The 24,612-nt window shown below is 38.9% G+C and overlaps 1 protein-coding gene across 2 annotated transcripts; it reads left to right on the top strand.

Annotated features, from left to right (window-relative positions):
• The first annotated feature begins 1,177 nt into the window (after positions 1 to 1,177).
• LOC112054397 (tubulin beta chain) lies at positions 1,178 to 23,262 on the top strand. 2 transcript variants are annotated; one of them, XM_052890361.1, is made up of 11 exons: positions 1,178 to 1,437; positions 2,182 to 2,293; positions 3,870 to 3,992; positions 4,880 to 4,981; positions 7,838 to 7,965; positions 9,149 to 9,316; positions 11,782 to 11,967; positions 13,401 to 13,540; positions 15,995 to 16,154; positions 20,765 to 20,870; positions 23,174 to 23,262. In XM_052890361.1, the coding sequence occupies exons 1-11, from the start codon at positions 1,381 to 1,383 to the stop codon at positions 23,245 to 23,247; spliced, it is 1,356 nt and encodes a 451-aa protein (XP_052746321.1). In that variant the 5' UTR covers positions 1,178 to 1,380; the 3' UTR covers positions 23,248 to 23,262. The 2 variants fall into 2 exon arrangements, with proteins under 2 accessions (XP_052746321.1, XP_023949939.1); XM_024094171.2 differs by lacking the exon at positions 23,174 to 23,262 and adding an exon at positions 21,482 to 22,068 and having other exon boundaries at positions 1,183 to 1,437; positions 20,765 to 20,866.
• Positions 23,263 to 24,612: the final 1,350 nt, after the last annotated feature.

Raw genomic sequence — 24,612 nt, 5'->3', positions numbered from 1 at the left:
GCAATCTAAGATGGAAGCGGGCTAACTTGTTAGGAGGGTGAAAATCCACAGCCCTTTCGGTTTCTACACGACATCGTACCGGAACGCTAAATCGCTTGGCGGTACGACTTTGCCGGAAGGGTGGTAACTAGCCATGGCCGAAGCCTCCCACCAGCTAGACCTGAACCAATTAAGAAATCCTTAATTGGCCCAGCCGGGGATCGAATCTAGGATCTCCGAATTGTAAACACACCTAGCATACCACTGCGCCACGGAGGCCGTCAAAAAATAATCATAGATAATTTTGAAATACTACAAATAAATATTTATTTAATGTATACCTAATCACACCTAGACAGTCGTCAATATCAACCCATATTCGGCTCACTGCTGAGCTCGAGTCTCCTCTCAGAATGAGAGGGGTTAGGCCAATAGTCCACCACGCTGGCCCAATGCGGATTGGCAGACTTCACACACTCAAGAGAATTAAGAAAACCTTTCCTCACGATGTTTTTCCTTCACTGTTTGAGATACGTGATATTTAATTTCTTAAAATGCACACAACTTCAAAGTTGAAGGTGCATGCCCCGGACCGGATTTGAACCCACACCCTCCGAAATCGGAGGCAGAGGTCATATCCACTGGGCTATCACGGCTCTAACCTCGACACTGGAAAACATCCATGTTGATCACACAAATATTTTCCAGTACTGGGAATCGAACCCACTCACCATTGCCGTGGTATGTCCCAATGCCATGCCGTCTTGACTTCCGGCATGTTTTACTGCACATGGTTCTACTTACATGCCGCTATAACTTAGTAAGAACATGCGCTAACAAAGACGAACGAAGGACAACGCTCATTACTAACAAATAGTCTTTGAAGTTTGAACAATAACCATTTTGAATTTCTTGTGAATGAGAATTGAGAAACTCATTTTACACGCACATGTAATTATGAGAAATGTGATAACCCATGAAACCAATAACTGAAAATAAACTTTATCACAAAGAAATAAAACTTAAAATTCCTTGTAAATTATTCTAACCACACCTATATAATGAGTATTGTCAATAAATATATCACCAGTTGAAAAAGAACTACAGCTATCAACATTTCCTATAAATTGAGAGGCCATAGAAAAATGGCCATGAAATTCTAGACAACCAATTTAATAAGACCTGTTAAGGCACACATTTTATATAGCAATAGGTGTTGCTCTGAAATTGGATTTTATTATCATTACCTATCGGTGACTGAGTTCTCAGATATGATAAAGTGTGATAAAATGTAAAGTTAAGCATTTTTTTTACAAATTATAAATTGACCAGTGCATTTTGGGATTTTAAAAGTGGATATTAGTGTTGTGTAATAGATTAAGTGTTGTTTTAATTTTTAAAATGCGTGAAATTGTGCACGTACAAGCAGGTCAATGCGGTAATCAAATCGGAACTAAGGTGAGGTTATATTAAATAGAAGTAATAATATTCTCTATTATTTTAACTACTAGTTATTGCATTTATTCACAAATAACATTGCTTAAAACAACCCAAATTATGTTAATTGTTAGGCAATAGGATTAGCATGATTTTCTCCTAGTAGGTACTAGGAAAAGTTCTTCAAAAACGCCGAAGATGGCGTTATCGAAAAGATTTTTAGAATAAGTATACGAGAGTATCTCTTCGATTCGAGGTGCGAGGCATATCGTAAGGATTTAAAATAAAATAAGATATTTATAAACATACAATACGTGCAATATCTGAATGAACGAATAGTGAGTCAGTGAATGGTTTTTTTTATTAAAAATTGGCTATTTTACTCGCAGCGCCATCTCGTTGATATTATAGGTATCAGTACGCTACATAATTTTTGTATGAACGGGTTCCTTCACGAGTTAGTTCCTGAAAGATGTACAAGATGGCGTTGTGCTAAAAAATGTTTAGGATACTCGTCGCGTTTTCTCAGGATCGGTTCTTGTTCTTGAAAATCCTCTAAAAAACCGGATAAGTACGAATTGGACCTCCCAACCGAGGGTACCTTACATTATTATTAATTAAAAAACAAAAAGAATACTTTCTCTTCTCAATTATCATCGAGTACAGAGTAGCTTGCTATATGACATCCAATTCCACAGTTACAAATTGTAACTAAGATGATGAAACCGCGGGGAATCCATTAATAATGAATATTTTGTGTTGCAGTTTTGGGAGGTCATATCAGATGAACACGGCATCGACCCAACGGGGGTCTATCGAGGGGAGAGTGAGCTGCAACAGGAGAGACTCAATGTGTACTACAATGAAGCTTCAGGGGGTAAGTGCCCACTATGAATAAGTTTTAGGGGGTCATATCAGATGAACTCGACCCCACGGGGGTGGATCGAGGAGTGAGTGATCTGCAAAAGGATAGATTCAAATTGTACTACAATGAGGTTTCAGGGGTAAGTGCCCACTATGAATAAATTTAGGGGGTCATATCAGATGAGCTCAACCCCACGGAGGTAGATCGAGTGGAGAGTCAACTACATTATTACAATGAGATACAGGGGGTAAGTGCTTATAATAAATAACTTTTGGGGGGTCGTATTAGCTGAGCACGGCATTGACCCCACGGTGGTCTATCGAGAAAGTGAGCTGCATTTGCTGGTAATCCTCTCGCACCTACTTCTACGGCGTACAGACTAACTACATAGCCATTTTTAGTTAGTTCATTTGTTAGATCATAATATTTATTCACTTTTATACTGTGGTCCTTCGGAATGTTAGTCTCCCACGGCACAGTAAGCTCTACAAGAACTATTCGCTTAGTTTGTTTGGACAAAAGGAAAATGTCTGGTCTAGATCTCGAAATAGCGACATACGCTGGGATTTTATAATGTTTCTCATACGTATCCATTAATAAAGTCCCGGAAATTTTATATGGCACCTCTAATTAACAACAAATTACCAGCAAAATTAGCTGATAGAAATTTAAGTGTTGCTTTATTTAAAATTAAAATCAAAGAACTATTGTTAAAAAAACGGTATTACACTATCAAAGACTATTTAACTGACAAACAATAATAATTAACGTATAGGTAACGGACATAATAATAAATTAATAATTTTAACATCATAGTCATTAAGATTAGGGATGATGACAGTTTTTTAAATTGTATATAAATTAAGAGTATACTAATAGTAAAGCAATTTTGTAAAAGTAACAGGGTATCTGCGATCATTACTTTCGGAGCTACAGGGATTTAAAGAGTCAGATTTGCGGCGCTGCCGCGGATCCCTGAAAAACGCCCCATACAAAATGGCTAGAAATAATGACGTCATAGGCAATGTAATGATCGTTAGATTTGTATGCGCGTTCAAACAAAATTACTAATATCTTTGTTATTTGTGCGTTTATGCTTATAGTTCATATATTAAAAAATGTCACATTTAATGTAAGGAAGCTAAAACTGTATAAATTTTCATCTAATTACGATAAAATATTTTTAATAGTTTTTGAAATTTTATAATCTCATTTATTTTGCAAATATCCAGACAATCTTTGCTTTTTATGTATGAATTAGTTAACAATGACCCTATTTACCCGAATGTATCATTAAAATCAATATATTCAAACCTAGTCATCATCCCCATTATAGTGTATAGACAATGTAATTTAGTTATAAGATTATTTTTAAAATTTGCATGCTATTTTGTAGCAAATTGTATGCCAACATTTATTATATCAAGATCTGTATTTAACAATTTTCAAATAAAGAATTATGAATTATGAAAATCCATGGCTTCCGAGGGATTTATGAAAAACTAAATTCCACGCGGACGAAGTCGCGGGTATCCGCTAGTATTAGTATAGATTATAGATTAAAAATAAAATAAGTTGTTCTTTCCAGGTAAATACGTGCCCAGAGCAGTTCTGGTGGACTTGGAACCGGGTACCATGGACTCAGTGAGGTCAGGTCCCTATGGACAACTATTTAGACCCGACAACTTTGTCTTCGGTCAGAGCGGAGCTGGTACGTAGACAGAGAAGTTACTAGACGACTGGCTTATCTAATCCTGGGTTTGATCCCTACCGGCAAAGTACCGCCATGCCATTTGTTCCGGTACTTTGTCGTGTAGAAACTGAAATGCGTGTGGATTTTCATCTTCCTCCTAACAAGTTAGCCCGCTTCCATCTTAGATTGCATCATCACTTACTATTAGGTGAGATTGTAGTCAAGGGCTAACTTGTACAGAATAAAAGAAACTAAAGGGGGTGTGGATTTTCATCTTCCTCCTAACAAGTTAGCCCGCTTCCATCTTAGATTACATCATCACTTACCATCATGAGATTGTAGTCAAGGGCCATTTGTAAAGAATAGAAAAAAACTGGTTTTGGATTTACTCTTCTATAACAAGATCCCCAAGAGTGTCATGGACCTGCCAATGCATAGCTTTAAGCAATGTGTTAAAAACATTTACTTAGTCGAGGTTGCTACACCATTGATGAATTCCTTAATGATAAAAGTGCTTGGAGGCCGTTGGATCAGCTTCCACCTTCACACAGGAAGTAAAACTATAAGAAATTGTAATGTTGTTATCAATTGTTAATCATAATATTGTATGATATTTAAAAAAAAAGAGCAACAGTTGAGTTTTTTGCCGGTTTCTTCTCAGCAGAACCTGCCTTCCGAATTGGTGGTAGAATCTTTACAAATAGTCAACTGACGTGTCAAAAGTGTTTGTAAACTGAGCCTACTTGAAATAAATGAATTTTGAAAACAAAAATAAAAGCCTAAAGACGGCCACGTGACGCAGTGGCCTCAGACGAATTATAAAAGGACCTCACTAGACGTTAATCTCTGTCAAAGTATAAGATCAATGATCTAACGCTTTTATAAGTTAACGTCAATGTTTGCAGGCAACAACTGGGCAAAGGGTCACTACACCGAAGGCGCGGAGCTGGTGGAATCAGTACTGGACGTCATACGGAAAGAGGCAGAAGGATGTGACTGCTTACAAGGTAACTTAAATTTTTTTTTTATTCACTTTTCAATTAAATTTTTTTTAAATTTGTTTGTAATAATTTTATATAAAGTATTTAGGTACGTAGTAGTCTACTTTATAGTATTGTAATCTGTGGTTTCCGAAGCTGGTGTCATAGTTATAATTTTTATTTATATTACTAATATGATAATATGATTGTGTACTATGATTTTGTTTGTAAGCCCTCAATAAAATAAAATAAAATAAAATAAAAACTTACGAACAAAAGTGGCTAAATATCTGAATTTCATTTAGTCGTAGTTAGTAGTTAGTGGCTGTATTATAGTTATATAGCATAACTATAATACAGCCTTATTATATTACTAGCGGACGCCCGCGACTTCGTCTGCGTGAAACCCTACTACTACGCCTACCCCTACCCTGCCCTATCCCTATCCTACTACCCCTATGGTAGGGACCATGCGACGGCGACGGAAGCTTAAAAAATTGATTGTAGCGTGATGAAAAGTATACTGTAACCTGCCTAGGAGTATGAAAAATAATTGTGCCAAGTTTCGTTAAAATCTGTCGAATAGTTTTTGTTTCTATAACGAACATACCACGCGACGGAAGCTTGAAAAATTGAGTAACTTCTCCCGTTTTCCCAACATTTCCTTTCACTGCTCTGCTCCTATTGATCGTAGCGTGATGAAAAGTATACTATAACCTGCCCAGGAGTATGAAGAATAATTGTACCAAGTTTCGTTAAAATCCATCGAGTAGTTTTTGTTTCTATAAAGAACATACAGACAGACAGACAGACAGACAAAAATTTTACTGATTGCATTTTTGGCATCAGTATCGATCACTAATCACCCCCTGATAGTTATTTTGAAAATATATTTCATGTACAGAATTGACTTCTCTACAGATTTATTATAAGTATAGATATATGTTATATGTTATATATTAGATTAATAAGCTTATTTTGATAGTGTATCTCACGAATGGCTCCTTAAAATTCTAGATATCTACCAATGTATGCATGCAATGTTGTATGTATGTAACCCCCTATGATTAAGAAATTTTTAATGTTAACTATGCCAATTTGGAGGGTTATTATGACAGCGCGTGGGTCACAGGAATCAATTACTACTGAACCGATTTATATTAGACGTGGAATATTCCAAGGAGATTCTCTTTCACCACTATTGTTTTGTTTAGCCATCAATCCTCTCTCATTCATACTAAATAAGTATTATAATAAATCTGTAGAGAGGTCAATTCTGTACATGAAATATATTTCCAAAATAACTATCAGGGGGCGATTAGTGATCGATACTGATGCCAAAAATGCAATCAGTAAAATTTTTGTCTGTCTGTCTGTATGTTCTTAATAGAAACAAAAACTACTCGATGGATTTTAACGAAACTTGGTACAATTATTCTTCATACTCCTGCAGGGCTAGCACGGGCAAGGGAGAAATTTATCCACGGGGAGAGGATAAAACGTTTATCCCCCACACTCGTTTTATCCACTCACCGCGCATGGGCACGTCGGTGGATATAATATCCCCGGTGGATAAACGGAGGGAAAGACTTGTCAACCCATTTGTATATATCTTATAAATTGGCATTAGGTATATTAATAGTCCGAAATAAACGTAAATTTGATAATATTTGGTTTTTTTGTGCATATTATTTATCTGTTTTCTGTTGGCATTGTTTTGTTTGGTGATTGTTTTTTGCGGTGGTTTGTAGTAGGTATCTATAGTATCTATCATACTAGCGGACCCGGTCAAGCTTCGTTTTGACATAAGTGCACTTGTTCTCTATCCCTATAGGGGTGGGGTAGGGTAGGGCAGGGGTAGGGTAGGGGTAGGGTAGGGGTAGGGTAGGGGTAGGGCAGGGGTAGGGTTGGGGTAGAGGTAAAGAAGGGTAGAGTAGGAATAGAGAACAAGTGCACTTATGTCACAACGAAGCTTGACCGGGTCCGCTAGTATGATAGATACTATAGATACCTACTACAAACCACCGCAAAAAACAATCACCAAACAAAACAATGCCAACAGAAAACAGATAAATAATATGCACAAAATAACCAAATATTATCAAATTTACGTTTATTTCGGACTATTAATATACCTAATTCCAATTTATAAGATATATACAAATGGGTTGACAAGTCTTTCCCTCCGTTTATCCACCGGGGATATTATATCCACCGACGTGCCCATGCGCGGTGAGTGGATAAAACGAGTGTGGGGGATAAACGTTTTATCCTCTCCCCGTGGATAAATTTCTCCCTTGCCCGTGCTAGCCCTGCTGGGCAGGTTATAGTATACTTTTCATCACGCTACGATCAATAGGAGCAGAGCAGTGAAGGGAAATATTGGGAAAACGGGAGAAGTTACTCCATTTTTTAAGCTTCCGTCGCCGTCGCATGATTCCTACCATAGGGGTAGTAGGGGTAGTAGGATAGGGGTAGAGTAGGGGTATGGTACGAGTAAGGTAGGGGTAGGCGTAGTAGTAGGGTTTCACGCAGACGAAGTCGCGGGCGTCCGCTAGTTTAAAATAAATAAGTTATGAAATGACTTGCGTTTTCTACCTTCATTTCTAATTTCTTTGTTGGTAAACAGTATTCATCAAGAAAGGCTGGAGTCTAAAGCTATGTTTAAATAACCAGAGTTACTATAATGCAATGTATGCTTAAATCTTTAAAACTACGCAATGGATTTTGATGCGGTTTTTTTAATAGATAGATTGGTTGAAGAGGAGAAATACTGTTATTTTTGAGGTTTCTAATGTGATTAGTAATACCATTGCACCCGTGCGAAGCCGGAGCGTGATAATTTCAGTTTTTCATTTAATTTTCATGACTCTTGTATTGCAGGTTTCCAGCTCACCCACTCCCTGGGCGGAGGAACTGGTTCAGGTCTCGGCACGCTGCTGCTGAGCAAGATCCGCGAGGAGTTCCCTGATCGGATCATGAACACCTTTAGTGTGGTGCCGTCGCCCAAGGTCAGACAATCTAGTTATAGTTGTTGTAAGGTCCCTTGTCCTTACTGTATTAGCAGTAAGTCACCGTCTCACTGTTATACACTATAATGGCCAGCGGCACACGTCCGCCTCCTCTCGATGCCAGCGATAGACTGCCTGCCTTGCCCCACTACCGGTGTATATATACACAAACACTACAGTTGTAGTCGATAATTTTTTTTTTTGAGTTTACTCATTTAGGATCGATTTTCATATAGCCCTCGGTATGAAGATAATATAGGCAACCTACCACCTCCCATTGCCCTTTCAACTTCTCGGTTATTTGGGCATTTATTAACGGATCTCCCCTTATATCTTTCAAGGTTTGAGGGTTATGAAAGCATAGGTCCGAATACAAAGTTATGTGAATTTTAAGAAATTAAATATCTTCTCTAAAATATCTAAAGTGTGTTAAGGTAAGTCATCATCATCTCCTTACCCTTATCCCACTTAAGTGGGGTCGAAAAAATATGTCAATCTTTTCCATTCGTCTCTATTACTCGTCAACTCATCATCCACTCCTTTTACACACATGTCCTCTTTCACACAATCCAACCATCTTTGGCCTTCCTCTTATGTAAAGGTAAGTAAATTATCTTAATTCTCTGCGTGTGTGAAGTCTGCCAATCCGCATTGGGCCAGCGTGGTGGACTATTGGCCTAACTCCTCTCATTCTGAGCGGATCCTCCAGCTCAGCTGTGAGCCGTATATGGGTTGATAACGACGAGGCCAATAGTCCACCACGCGGCGATAACATCTATACTAATATACAAAGCTGAAGAGTTTGTTTGTTTGATTGAACGCGCTAATCTCAGGAACTACTGGTCCGATTTGAAAAATTCTTTCAGTGTTAGATAACCCATTTATCGAGAAAGGTGATAGGCTATATATTATCTCCGTATTTCTACAGGAACGAGAACCACGCGGGTCAAACCGCGCGGCGCCAGCTAGTGGCTAATAAAGCTGAAGAGTTTGTTTGTTTGATTGAACGCGCTAATCTCAGGAACTACTGGTCCGATTTGAAAAATTCTTTCAGTGTTAGATAGCCCATTTATCGAGAAAGGCGATAGGCTATATATTATCTCCGTATTCCTACGGGAACGAGAACCACGCGGGTGAAACAGCGCGGTGTCAGCTAGTGATTAGTGTCTCTTCTATGTTGCAGGTGAGCGAAGTGGTTCTGGAGCCGTACAACGCCACGCTATCCGTGCACCAGCTGGTGGAGAACACAGACATGTCGTTCTGCATCGACAACGAGGCGCTCTACAACATCTGCTTCCGAACCCTGCGTCTCGCCAGCCCCAGCTACGGGGACCTTAACCATTTGATATCGGTGCGTGAGCCTTAAGAGTGTGCAATATGTAATTTGGTGGTTACAAATGGTCCTGGATCTCAGATTCTGGAAAAGTTAGGAGCCTGATATTTGGGTAAATGATATTTCAAAGTGTTAGCTTCGTTATGACTATACAAAATACACAATTTGTAAAACATTTTTCGATAGTTTATTTTTTTGAAAAATACAATTTTTGCTCACATTTTGCTTTCGATCTCGGGAAAGGCAAACTTATTTTCTTAAATTTTTGTTTTGTACAGAAAATTAGGTATATATCTTGAACATGGCCATTTTGTTTTTCGTTATGTTGTTTAATTTACTTGCAATTAGGTAAAAATGGTTTTGGCGCTCACGTCATATGCGTCGCGCGTCAATCGCTCCGTGCTTTTAACTCACGTGAAAGTCATAATTCGGCGTCTCGTTTGCGCTTCGAATTTTATCCATATCGTACCGACGCGCTGCGCGCTCTTAACAATGTCTACTATATGACGACCTCTCTGGCGCAGTGGTATGCGCGGTGGATTTACAAGACGGAGGTCGATGGGTCGATTGAGGTTTTCTTAATTGGTCCAGATCTGGCTGGTGGCACGGTCGTGGCTAGTTACCAACCTACCGACCAAGACGTACCGCCAAGTGATTTAGCGTTCCAGTACGATGTCGTGTAGAAACCGAAAGGGGTGTGGATTTTCATCCTCCTAACAAGTTAGCCCGCTTCCATCTTAGATTGCATCATCGCTACCATCAGGTGAGGTTGTTATCAGCTCAGACCAATTATAGAAGGACCTGTATCGCACTCATAGTCACGAACAAAATTGTCTGTCATTTTCTGAGGAAAACGAGCTTAGATTTGGTATTTATCTGATACTGAACTAGAAGTTTTTGCCCGTTTTTTACACAATTCAATTACACAAAAAGGTATTTTTACGGAGCTCTTTAACCGACGAACACGATTACAACTATTGAACATCGATACTATAGAGACAGTTTTTATAATCGCATTAGATCGTTGATCATATACTTTGACAGAAAAGTAACGTCTAGCGAGGCAGGTCCTATACAATAATTGGTCTAAAAAAAACTATACAGGATGCTCGGGAGCATTTTCCAAGGTAAGGTGTTGACAAGCAATTCTCACTCATAGGAGCCGAACTGCATAGCTATAATAATAAGATATGGCATTTTTTTTTTATTCTTTACAAGTTAGCCCTTGACTACAATCTCACCTGATAGTAAGTCATGATGCAATCTAAGATGGAAGCGGGCTAACTTGTTCTGAAGAAGATGAAAATCCACACCCCCTTTAGTTTCTTTTATTCTGTAAAGGTTAGCCCTTGACTACAATCTCACCTGATGGTAAGTGATGATGCAGTCTAAGATGGAGACGGCCTAACTTGTTAGGAGGAGGATGAAAATCCACACTCCTTTCGGCTTCTACACGACATCATACCGGAACGCTAAATCGCTTGGCGGTACGTCTTTGCCGGTAGGGTGGTAACTAGCCACGGCCGAAGCCTCCCACCAGCCAGACCTAGACCAATTAAGAAAATCTCAATCTGCCCAGCCGGGGATCGAACCCAGGACCTCCGATTTTGTAAATCCACCGCGCATACCACTGCGCCACGGAGGCCGTCAAAACAATATTCTTTTTAACAAAAAAAAATATATAGGTATATACGTAGACCTTAACTACATAGACTCCGTAATCAAGAAAGACTGGGCGAGCATAGAGTAATTAACTATGGAGTTGCATTGCACCCAAATTCACGGACAAAATTGTTTATCGCTTTTGTAAACTCACACATCGAAAATATTTAACACCAATTAATATTATTTTGCTCCTTACACTACATCTATACTAATATTATAAAGCTGAAGAGTTTTTTTGTTTGTTTGATTGATTGAACGCGCTAATCTTTGGAACTACTGGTCCGATTTGAAAAATTATTTCAGTCTTAGATAGCCCATTTATCGAGGAAGTCTATAGGCTATATATTATCCCTGTATTCCTACGGGAACGGGAAACACGCGGGTAAACCGCGCGGCGTCAGCTAGAACTATAAATTGATTGACGATACACACATGTGTAATTTTTACACAGACTAACAATCACATTTCCTATAATCACACAGAATATTCGATTACTTTAATTACGATGTTTTGTTTGTTCTCGCTGAAAAATCGATTTTTTAAATAATATTTTAGCATAGTCCAGAAGTGGGTTACAAAAATTAGAAAACCGATGTCGAACGAAGGTTATGATTCACAACATTTGTCAGGACAACCTAATTAACAAATCAAACTGTAGCCAAAATAAGACTAGAATTGCAGAGAATGACCTTGAGTGAAGTCACGCACTTGTGAACGTTGTGTGTAGGGTTAAAGGGCCCTTTGACTGTTAACTAAGAGTTCTTTACTTCTTCTCTCGAACCCGGGGGATGAATTGAAATCCTCGATTTTCCCCGCAGATGACGATGTCTGGAGTGACGACGTGTCTGCGTTTCCCGGGACAACTGAACGCGGACCTGCGCAAACTCGCAGTCAACATGGTCCCTTTCCCGCGCCTGCACTTCTTCATGCCGGGCTTCGCGCCGCTCACCGCCAGGAACTCCTTCAACTACAGGCCGCAGAACGTCTCCGAGCTGATGAGTCAGGTTAGTTGAACCAATAAAAACGCGTGTCAAAAATAAATAAAGAATACAGCGCCATCTATGAGCGTCAGGCGTAACTGCATCGCAACAGTTTAATGAATGAAGAAAATTATCAAAATTTGCAAAGGGTGCATCTCGAGTTATGCACTTTGCTAGGATAAATATAATTAGGTATTATAATTATAAAATAAAGTACCTGATTTTTTTATAATGTAATAAACATCCTAATAGTGAACTCGCCATCCTTATATAAAACGTCAAGTTAGTGAGGATGGCTAATTTTGTACCATAATAAAAACTGTAACACTTTTTGTTCTGTACAATGTTTTTTTTTGTTTTGTTCCGATGGTGTTGCTATAAGCAAAATTTCTTTCATAAATAAAAAAAATAAAACGCCATCTATGAGCTTCACGCATAACTGCATCGCAACAGGTTCTTGAAGTGTGCAAAAAAGGTTTGTTTCAAAGTTCTGTAAGAACGCCATCTACCGGTAGTTTAAAACAACACATGCTGTTTCACTGTGCCGGCAGATGGCAGCACGCTTCTTAAAAGCCTATTTCGAGTACACATTCAGTAACGCCGCCTTACTCCCCAAGTCAATCGTGCGTGAAGTTTTATTTCACTCACCATCATCATAACTTCCCATATCGTCGATCTAGATGTGATACCTCGTAACTAATAATTTTTGGTAAAAATTGATTTTGATGCAGAAAGCTTCAAAAAGCTTTTCCGGTGGTAGCCCGTAAATATCTTGTAGTAGGTAGATTAAAAAAGTTTTAGGTCGCATAAAACGACTTTTAGTGATACCTAAAAGATGCTTCTTGTCTCTCATGTAAAGTTCGTCAGTTTGCACTTACTTTTAGACCGACGATATTTAGCTCACTGTTGAGCACGAATCTCCGCTCAGAATTCAAGGGCTTAGGCTAATGGTCCACCACGCTGGCCCAATGCCGATTGGCAGACTTCACACACGTAGAGATTTGAGAAAATTCTCTGGTATGCAGGTTTCTTCACGATGTTTTTCCTGAAACGTTAGAGACACGTGATATTTAATTTTTGGCTGGTGGGAGGCTTTGACCGTGGCTAGGCACTACCGGCAAAGACGTACCGCCAAACGATTTAGCGTTCCGGTACGATGCCGTGTAGAAACCGAAAGGAGTGTGGACTTTCATCCTCCTCCTAACAAGTTAGCCCGCTTCCATCTTAGATTGCATCATGACTTACCGTCAGGTGAGATTGTAGTCTAGGGCTCACTTGTAAAGAATAAAAAAATAAAAATGCACATAACTGAAAAGTTGGAGCAACACCGAACCGGATTCGAACCTACGCTTTCCAGAATCGCAGGCAAAGGGTTATCACGGCGTTCACTTGACTCTTGTAATGTCTGCAGATGTTCAACCATCACGGCGTTTACTTGACTCTTGTATTGTCTGCAGATGTTCAACCCGGGCAACATGATGTCTGCGTGCGACCCGCGGCACGGCCGCTACCTCACCGTGGCCACCATGTTCCGCGGCAGGATGTCCATGCGGGAGGTGGACGACCAGGTGCTGGCTATACAGAACAAGAACTCCAGGTCTGATTCTCCTTCTACATCCTTTAAAACCCGCCCCTGTAGCCAAATAACGTCGATTCTCTTTCTAGGAACGCAAACGCTTTGAAAACTAGAAAAAATGTATGTGGGATATTGGTTAAAAGAAATACGGAATATATCTTCGTCTTAAACACTTTAATTACTTAATTTTACTTATGCACAGCACTCTGTCGTCGTTCGCTTGTAATCCGCCATCTTCCAAACTCTCTTGCATCCCTCTCACACACACACACTTGCTCGCTCTCTCGATGCTACGTTCCGTTCAATCCTACAATCGGCCATCCTGATCATGTCTGTCCTCAGACATGTCTCTTTCATTATGTTTCATCATTCAATACAAAATCATCATCTTTCATTCACCATAACACTCCATACAATATTTAATGTTAACATCTGAACAACTAATATAGTACAATCAAAAGATACAGAAAAGTTTCAGGTAAACAGCCTTTACACAATTATTATTCTTTAAGACATTAGGTTACTTTACCATCATATTACACACTAGCGGACGCCCGCGACTTCGTCCGCGTGGAAGTCGATGTAAACTTTCAACTACCTATATCCTACCTCTACCCTACCCCTACCCTATCCCTACCCTACCACTACCTTACCCCTACCCTACCCCTACCCTAGAAACCCCCTTTAAACATAAGAGTAGACAAATATAATTAGAAAGTTTCGAACTGCTAAGCTATCGGGAGTTACACGTGTTATTGTGAGTCAACCATAAAAGATAGACATATATATGCCGTTGTGTTTTTTTTATATAATTTTAAGGAGAACATTTCCGTCATACATGATTTCTATGTAGTCTTAACCATTAAGGCTGTACACGCGACGGAAGCTTAAAAAATGGAGTAACTTCTCCCGTTTTCCCAACATTTCCCTTCACTGCTCTGCTCCTATTGATCGTAGCGTGATGAAAAGTATACTATAACCTGCCCAGGAGTATGAAGAATAATTGTACCAAGTTTCGTTAAAATTCGTCCAATACTTTTTGTTTCTATAAAGAACATACAGACAGACAGACAGACAAAAATTTTATTGATTGCATTTTTGGCGTCAGTATCGATCACTAATCACCCCCTGATAGTTATTTTGGAAATATATTTCATGTACAGAATTGACCTCTCTACAGATTTATTATAAGTATAGATGTATGACAGATCTTGATCACGTGACCTGTCGATGGACGAAACAAAAACACAGAAATATTCGGCGAAAATGAGCTCTTCGGGACGTATATTGCAAGGGATGTAGACAGTTGGATAATTCTTAACGAACTGGGTGTATTCAAATATCTGTCTATCAAAAACTGACAGTTGGCCTTAAACGTTATACGTTCCGTTGTTTGCCCGGCCTGTTTATTTTTTTAAACATCTACAAAAAAAATTTCAATAAAAAAAATTCAACCGACTTCCAACTCAAAAATTAACCTAAACTAAAAAGCAAAAAATAACATCTTACCTATGTGCTACCTTCTGATCAGTTTGAAGGCGGTGCCAAGCCAGTGATGTTTTAATTTGAGCCGTTTAAATTACAAAATTTCTGTGGTTCTTTCAGAAACGGCTTTAACTAAAACATGACACTGGATTGGCACCGCCTTCAAATTGATCAGTAAAAAAAAAACATACATACATACAGCCGAACGTAGAACCTCCTCCTTTTTGGAAGTCGGTTAATAAAATATACAATTGCGTCGCTTACAGCAAATGTCATTCCTATACATTTTTCTAGTTCTTCTTCTTTCTTGGGTTTTTTCCGATTTTTAGTTATCGAAGCGTAAGCGTTAGCGGTACCTTGATCTCACCTGGGGTGTAATTCCGCTATTTTATACTCGTCGATGTTTTATTCGCCTACAAGTTTTATTAAAATTTGAACTTTATTTGTATGGGATAACAAAAATTGCAATATCATTTTCATACAACAAGGAGGTTTTTTTTTTAAAAACGAAGAATATTTGCCATATCTTTTTAAATATGACCAATATTCCCTTCAATTATTCGGGAAAGACAATAGACCAACGGGGCGGGGATTAAACCAACAGCCCTCGGTGATGGGTCCACCCGCTATATACGCCTATGTTAGTATAGATAACTCGGACCAATTATTGTACAGGACCTGCCTCGCTAGACGTTACTTTTCTGTCAAAGTATATGATCAACGATCTAATGCGATTATAAAAGCTGTGTCTATAGAATCGATGTTAAATAGTTGTAATCATGTTCGTCGTTTAAAGAGCTCCGTAAAAATACCTTTTTGTGTAATTTAATTGTGTAAAAAACGGGCAAAAACTTCTGTATAATATAAAATATATAAAAAATCCAAGCTCGTTTTCCTCAGAAAATGACAGACAATTTTGTTCGTGATTATAAGTGCGATACAGGTCCTTCTATAATTGGTCTGAGATAGATAAGTATGCTATGCTTGCAGTTACTTCGTGGAATGGATCCCCAACAACCTGAAGGTGTCGGTGTGCGACGTGCCGCCGCGCGGACTGAAGATGTCGGCCACCTTCATCGGCAACACCACCGCCATACAGGAGATCTTCAAACGCATCTCCGAGCAGTTCACCGCCATGTTCCGGCGACGGGTGAGCTCACATATCTATACTTATAATAAATCTGTAGAGAGGTCAATTCTGTACATGAAATATATTTCCAAAATAACTATCAGGGGGTGATTAGTGATCGATACTGATGCCAAAAATGCAATCAGTAAAATTTTTGTCTGTCTGTCTGTCTGTCTGTATGTTCTTTATAGAAACAAAAACTACTGGACGGATTTTAATGAAACTTGGTACAATTATTCAACATACTCCTGGGCAGGTTATAGTATACTTTTCATTACGCTAAAATCAATAGGAGCAGAGCAGTGAAGAGAAATGTTGAGAAAACGGGAGAAGTTACTCAATTTTTTAAGCTTCCGTCGCGTGTACAGCCTTAATGGTTAAAGCTACATAGAAATCATGTATGACGGAAATATTCTCCTTAAAATTATCTATAAAACACAATAACATATATATGTCTATCTTTTATGGTTGACTCACAATAACACATATAACTCCCGATAGCTTAGCAGTTCGGAGCTTTCTAATTATATTTGTCGACTCTTATGTTTATAACACTCATCACTCATCCCTAATTAAAAAAAATAACATTATTACCTATTTAATAAAAAAAGAATCATACAAATCGGTAAAGAAACACCAAAGTTATACATGAAATACGCTAAGCCATTGCACGTGAATTCATGCTTTAAGGACTTTAAGGATTATTTTTGTGTAACGGTTGCCGCGCTCGACGCGACTCGCGGTGGGAGGAATAAATAAAGAAGTGCAGCCTTAATGAGTAGGGTAGGGGTAGGGTAGGGTAGGGTAGGGGTAGGATATGGGTAGTGTAGGGTAGGGCTAGGGCAGGGGTAGGGTAGGGTGGGGGTAGGGTAGTAGTAGGGTTGGGATAGGGTAGGGTAGGGGTAGGGTAGAGGTAGGTTAGGGTAGGGTAGGATAGGGGTACTTGAAAGTTTACAACGACTTTCACGCGGACGAAGTCGCGGGCGTCCGCTAGTACCTAATAAATCATTGACACCGACGAAAGTTTACAGTTAAAAAACTTCAAGTTAAAAAAAAACAGTGGTTTTTAAACTTCTTTGGTGACGGACTCTTTTGGAAGGCTAAATACTTGACGGAACCCTATAATAAAACAATTGTTTTTATAAATGTATTCTTAATCTATACTTATAATAAATCTGTAGAGAGGTCAATTCTGTACATGAAATATATTTCCAAAATAACTATCAGGGGGTGATTAGTGATCGATACTGATGCCAAAAATGCAATCAGTAAAATTTTTGTCTGTCTGTCTGTCTGTCAGTCTGTCTGTCTGTCTGTCTGTCTGTCTGTCTGTCTGTATGTTCTTTATAGAAACAAAAACTACTGGACGGATTTAAACGAAACTTGGTACAATTATTCAACATACTCCTGGGCAGGTTATAGTATACTTTTCATTACGCTACCGCAGAGCAGTGAAGAGAAATGTTGAGAAAACGGGAGAAGTTACTCAATTTTTTAAGCTTCCGTCGCGTGTACTGCCTTAATAGTTAAAGCTACATAGAAATCATGTATGACAGAAATGTTCTCCTTAAAATTATCTATAAAAACACAACAGCATATACAGCCCCGGATCTTCAACATTTTTTAGGTGGGGCAAAAACTGAGAAATGCCGCCCCCCCCCCCCACCTGGACGGCATTTCTCAGTTAAGGGACTTATATTATTTATACCTTTATCATCCTATGTAATTTCACTAATTGATTAATTTATATAATAAGTTCACTAATTGATTGACATTTGGACATAGCTTAAATATGCCCTTCGTAAATAATGCATCCATCGCTGTTTTTTCTGCACGGATAAAAGAAAACAGGATCTTTTTCAGTATGAAATACTAAAGTGGCGTTTCAAATGCAAAAGTGGAAAAATTGCAGTTTCAAATAGTAAAGTTGACAAATTGAAATTACAATTTTACTCTTCGAGCTTTTTGTTCAGCGAATTAACTCATGAGCAATTCGATTTTCTATCAATAAGATTGCAAGACTCGAAAAACGTTCCTGGCTCATGGAAGATCGCAAATAATTTTTGATTAATTTTAGTTTGGTAAAACTTCGCTCACCGCTTGCGGATATAGTAGGAAGTGTAGAGTAAATTCACAGAGCAATACAAATATTAGGAAAAGCATCCTGCAAATCATGCGCATAGATCTGTTGCAAGAGAAAGAAACCTTTTCTATATCACCAAATAGAAGCGGACCTTGCTCTTCAAAAACGTAAAGTTCCTGGCAGAATTGAACGGAGCTTAAATCGCGCCCGTATTTTCGAGCCAGATCTGCTCTATACTTTTGCAGTTCTTCAATCGACATTTTCAAAATATTAGTACCATTAAGAAAAGAAAAATTCAAGTTCAGCTTGGTAGCAAAATCAAACCTCTTTTTAATTTCTGATATGATTTGATCAAATACCATCATTATTTCCTTAGAAAATAGTTAAACAAGTAGGAGTGTTTGTAATTCGACGTCACACATCTCATCGAAATGTTTTTTAAGTTTTGGAATTCGTTTGTTTTGCAAAATAGGGTCAACACCACTTTTTTCAGCAATTCTGCAGCCTCTTATCCAATATTCCATTGGTTTTTGTCTCATGTTCTTTCATGCAAAGTTTTGAGCAGACCATCCATTAGTGCAACGGAACTGAGAAGGATAATATCCGCTTTCTGAATTTCTATATTCACTCGATTTATTTTGCGGAGAATATTCGCCCAAGAATTAAATTAAGAGTAAATTTAAAATCCTTTATAGCGGTTAAGAGATGACCTGCCTCGTAGTTAGCTTCTGGATTACGAAAAGTTTGCTTAACTTCTTCTAAGGCTTTCGCTATTTCTGGCAAATTATTTAATAGGGCATTCACTGCAACATGTTTTGCAGACCACCTGACGTCTGACTACTTCCTTTTAAATTTGTTTTAACGTATTTTTTTATAATGTCCCACCTAGTTGTGGAGAACAAAAAAGTAATAATTATTATAATTATACTTTTTGAATTAGTCCAAATAGGTTAATATCTTCCTGGCATGATGAGGCAGAATGAACACCTACAAGATTTAAGGAGTAAGCTAAACACGGTACGAACTCAGCCAGCTCATTCCTTTCTGCAATTCTGGCGTGTACTCCTTCATGAATGCTGGCCCATTATCATAAGATTGGGCTTGACATTGTCCAACATCATCAACCGCCAAATTTTCTAAAATCTGTTGACAAATGTCCTCTCCTGCCTTTCCAGCAACTTCTATGAAATCAATGAAACTTTCTTTTATTTGCCTATGCCAACCAATGCCATACTGCAATAACCATGCCTACGCGCCTCGCAAAGTGCCTCGTAATGTTCGGGTAGCACGTCAGTTACTCTGCACTTTGGGTATCGGTCGTATTTTTGGTCATGAAATATCTGTACTTGTGCTATTATATATTCCGTGGGCATGTTAAGTAAATGATGAGTTGTCCATTAGTCGGTAAAGTGTGAATTTGGCCGCCCCCTGAACATGCCGCCCGGGGCATAGGCCCCGGCTTGCCCCCCCCTAGATCCGGCGCTGAGCATATATGTATATGTCTATCTTTTATGGTTGACTCACAATAACACGTGTAAGCTTAGCAGTTCGGCGCTTTCTAATTATATTTGTCTACTCTTATGTTTATAACACTCATCAGTCATCCCAAATAAGAAAGTTAATATTATTACCTATTCAATAAAAAAAGAATTATAAAAATCGGTAAAGAAACACCAAAGTTATACATTAAATACGCTAAGCCATCGCGCGTGAATACTAATTCATGCTTTAAGGATTATTTTTGTGTAACGGTTGCCGCGCTCGACGCGACTCGCGGTGGGAGGAATAAATAAAGAAGTGCAGCCTTAATGAGTAGGGTAGGGGTAGGGTAGGGGTAGGGTAGGGTAGGGTAGGGGTAGGGTAGTGGTAGGGTAGGTGTAGGGTTGGGATAGGGTAGGATAGGAGTTCCTAGGGGGGGGGGGGGATAGTTAGTTGAAAGTTTACAACGACTTTCACGCGGACGAAGTCGCGGGCGTCCGCTAGTTAACAATAAAAGTACAATGTAACAGTTACTACTTATTACATACTTAGGCCTAGTTCGGACTATTTTTTGGGCGGTAAATCCAAAAATTGTTCGTACGCGACTAAAATACTAAAGTATTATAATAGAAGATAATAATTGTTGATGTCAGGTTTGATAAAAATTGTACCTATTGTTGTGATTGGCTGCTTGTTGTGTTCGGCTGCGCCTCATGGTTCGACGCGTAAAAATATTCGACCTGAGAGAGGTGTTTTGTTTGTTTTCTTTCTAAAACTCTCGCGGAACCCCTACAAGGACTTCACGGAACCTCAGGTTGCCTGTCTATCGATCGTTCTACAAGATATGTTTCTGGGATTGCGCTCAGGAACTGTTCGATGTTGTGCCAACTTCGCCGTTCTACCACGGGACTTCAGGACTGCTACACACCAGCTAACACAACACTGTTTCACTATGCCTGTACGTGGCATGCATCGCCTGATTACAAATTGCGTAACGCAAGCACTGCTCAAGCCAAGCTTACGTAATGGAGGTTTAGTTCAGTAAAATGAAGTTCTCTTCCGCTTGCAGGCTTTCCTCCACTGGTACACCGGCGAGGGTATGGATGAGATGGAGTTCACGGAAGCTGCCAGCAACATGGCTGACCTGATCTCCGAGTACCAACAGTATCAGGTATGTTATCATGAGGACCATCACCATATCTGCCAATGGACCTCCACTGGAAGACTGCAGCATCCCTGCGACTCCCTTGATGTCGTCAGTCCACCTGGTGGGGACGACCAACACTTCTCTTTCTAGTGCGGGGTCGCCATTCTATCGTCTCTTCGAACTGCGTGCCCCGCCCATTGCCACTTCAGCTTCGCATCTCATTTAGCTATGTCGGTCTTTTTTTTTATTATCTACAAGTTAGCTCTTTACAATCTCACCTGATGGTAAGTGATGATGCAGTCTAAGATGGAAGCGGGCTAACTTGTTAAGAGGAAGATGAAAATTCACACCCCTCTCGGTTTCTACACAATATCGTACCGGAACGTTCAATCGCTTGGCGGCACGTATTTTCCCGGTAGAGTAACTAGCCACGGCCGGAGCCGCCAGCCAGACCTGAACCAATTAAGAAAACCACAATCGGCCCAGACGGGGATGGAACCCAGGACCTCCGTCTTGTAAATCCACTGCGCATACATATCCAGGATATCTTCATGGAGGCCGTGAAAATATCCTGGAGACCCCTTGCAATAGTGGGCCATTAAAAAAACAAGTTAATGTTGGTGTTGTTTCTTCACCCAGGAGGCGCATGTGGAAGACGAAGAAGTTGGCTTTGATGAGGAAGAAGAGGAAGAAGTGTTTGAAGAGAAAGAGATGGTGCATCGGCCATTATAATGTGTAATAGGTTTTTATTTAATTGGGTATTTAGAAATCAAAATCATCATATTCAAAGGTATACCTTTGAATACTTTGACTATTTAGACTATGGACCTGTTTCGCACCCAAGTTCACCAACAAAAAGTCTGTCGTTTTTTGATGGGGACTCACACAAACCGGCATTTTAAGGAGCCCTTTACACGACGTAAACGATTACAACAATGAAACATCGGTTCTATAGCAACAGTTTTTATAAACGCCTTAGATCATTGATTTTTGATCTTTGCCATAGGGATTGCGGTTAGTGAGGCAGGTCCTGTTTATTAATGGTCGAAGTTTGAATATGATGATTTTGATTTTATGTTATTTTAACATTTTTCAATTTTGTTAAGCGTGCCTTTGATGATGTGTATTTATTTGCTGTAAGCCTGTATCTAGTGTTTTAGCGGAAATTTTTAATAAAAAAAAATATATATTTTACCTATGGAATAAATTAGTTTTATTTTTGTCTGGGGGACTTCTTTATGAAAAGGACTTTTGTGTCTCTAGCTACCTGCTTGGCAGTGTGAATAGACGGTGTTTTTTTATTGTTTACAAGTTAGTCCTTGACTACAATCTCACCTGATGGTAAGTGATGATGCAATCTAAGATGGAAGCGGGCTAACTTGTTAGGAGGATGAAAATCCACACCCCTTTCGGTTTCTACACGACATCGTACCGGAACGCTAAATCGCTTAGCGATACGTCTTTTTCGGTAGGGTGGTAACTAGCCACGGCCAAAGCCTCCCACCAGCCGGACCTGGACAAATTAAGAAAACCTCAATCGACCCAGCCGGGGATCGAACCCAGGACCTCCGTCTTGTAAATCCCGCGCACACCACTGCGCCACGGAGGCCGTCAAAATATATAGTTTTATTTTTGTCTGGGGGACTTCTTTATGAAAAGGACTTTTAAGTGTCTCTAGCTACCTGCTGGGTAGTGTGAATAGACGTTGTCTGTGGGTGTCTGACACGCTACTTGTCTGTGACGCACTGTGTCTGTAGCTTTGACACCTATATATATGTATCTAAGGTCTGTAGATATAAGCCGATTTGATTCAACATAGACAATAGACTCGACAGGCTGTATGGTCACAGATCTTTGCCTGTACCTTGAGAAAGAAAAATATTTCAGCCTTATATCCACCATAGATGATACATTATTGATATCCACCAGGTAATAGGCAGGAGTTGAACACTGTAGTCTTGTCTTTAATATTACCATGTTTAACCTACGGAGCACAAACCTGGGCCCTTACTAGTAAACAGGGTGGAGCACTCAGAGTGTGTCAGAATAAAATGGAGAGAAGCATTCTAAACATCAAGTTAAGAGATAAAATTAAACTTAAAAATATAAGAAGTAAGACAAAAGTCACAGATGTCACTTACACAGTGAAAAAGCTTAAATGGAATTGGGTGGGCCACATGATAAGAAATAAAAAGGAAAAATGGACAAAGAACGTTACTGAATGGTACCCTCGAGATGGAAAAAGGAAGAAAGGACGACAAAGAATAAGATGGGAGGACGATATCAGAAAGGTAGCTGGAACAACATGGCAAATAAAAGCTGCAAACAGAGATACATGGAAAAGCCTAGGGGAGGCTTATTCCAAAAGGCAAATTGATGATTCTGATACCGATGTCGAAGAGTAGAATAAATTGATTTATAAAATAACTATATAAAATAATATTAATAACATCAAAATTAAATGCATGAAATAAGTATGAATTACATTATAGGTATTATTTTGCTAAATTATAAATTATAAGTATAATGAAATGTAAAATACTAATAATAATTATGAAATGTATCTATTATCAGTAATAAAGGCTATTTGTATTTGTATATCCACCAGTAAAAATAAAACTCAGTCAATTATTTCTATAAAAAAATCTCAATTTATTTCTTAATCTCAATTCTAAATAAGTTTGTAATATAAATAACTTAACTCTAAATCTAATTAATAATAATAATACAATCGTTTATTAGTTACTCATAATTGTGTTGTATTTGTGATGCATAATATACTCGTCGTCATCAACCCATATTTGGCTCACTGCTGAGCTCGAGTCTCCTCTCAGAATGAGAGGGGTTAGGCCAATAGTCCACCACGCTGGCCCAATGCGGATTGGCAGACTTCACACACGCAGAGAATGAAGAATGATTCTCTGATATGCAGGTTTCCTCACGATGTTTTCCTTCACCGTTTGAGACACGTGATATTTAATTTCTTAAAATGCACACAACTGAAAAGTTGGAGGTGGAGATGCCCTGGACCGGATTTGAACCCACACCCTCCGGAATCGGAGGCAGAGGTCATATCCACTGGGCTATCACTGCTCCTTAATAATGTACTGAATACATGTAATTCAAAAAATTCAAAGTTATTTATGAAACAAATATTCCCTTGCAAGAGTAGGTACAGAATAATTTGGCTGGTGGGAGGCCTTCGGCTGTGGCTAGTTACCACCCTACCGGCAAAGACGTACCGCCAAGCGATTTAGCGTTCCGGTACGATGCCGTGTACAAACCGAAAGGGGTGTGGATTTTCATCCTCCTCCTAACAAGTTAGCCCGCTTCCATCTTAGACTGCGTCATCACTTATCATCAGGTGAGATTGTAGTCATGGGCTAACTTGTAAAGAATAAAAAAAACAAATATTACAAATTCTTGTTATTTATATCTTATGGTTTTTCGGTAAATATTAAGACATGCTTCTACATGTCATTCTAATAAAATTCGGGACAATATGTTTATTTTTATATTTAATCACAGATTAAAGAATAACAGGCAGATAGAGCATTGAGAGACACAGAACTCGGCGGTGGTGAAGTTATTCCAAATACAAATTCAAAAACGAAGACATTCTCGAGTCAGTACGACACAAACCGTCGCATCAGTAACTTTCAATATTATTCAAAATGGCGTCTTATGTTTTTAAATGTGTACTTCAAAAACTGTTCACAAAAACTAAACAAATAAGATCGAGTATTTTTTTATTGGTAATTCTTGAGTTT

Source organism: Bicyclus anynana, chromosome 27, assembly GCF_947172395.1.
Source record: "Bicyclus anynana chromosome 27, ilBicAnyn1.1, whole genome shotgun sequence".
NCBI lineage: Eukaryota > Metazoa > Arthropoda > Insecta > Lepidoptera > Nymphalidae > Bicyclus > Bicyclus anynana.
The sequence above is the reverse complement of the archived record's forward strand: the minus strand, read 5'-3'. Positions and strand labels throughout refer to the sequence as shown.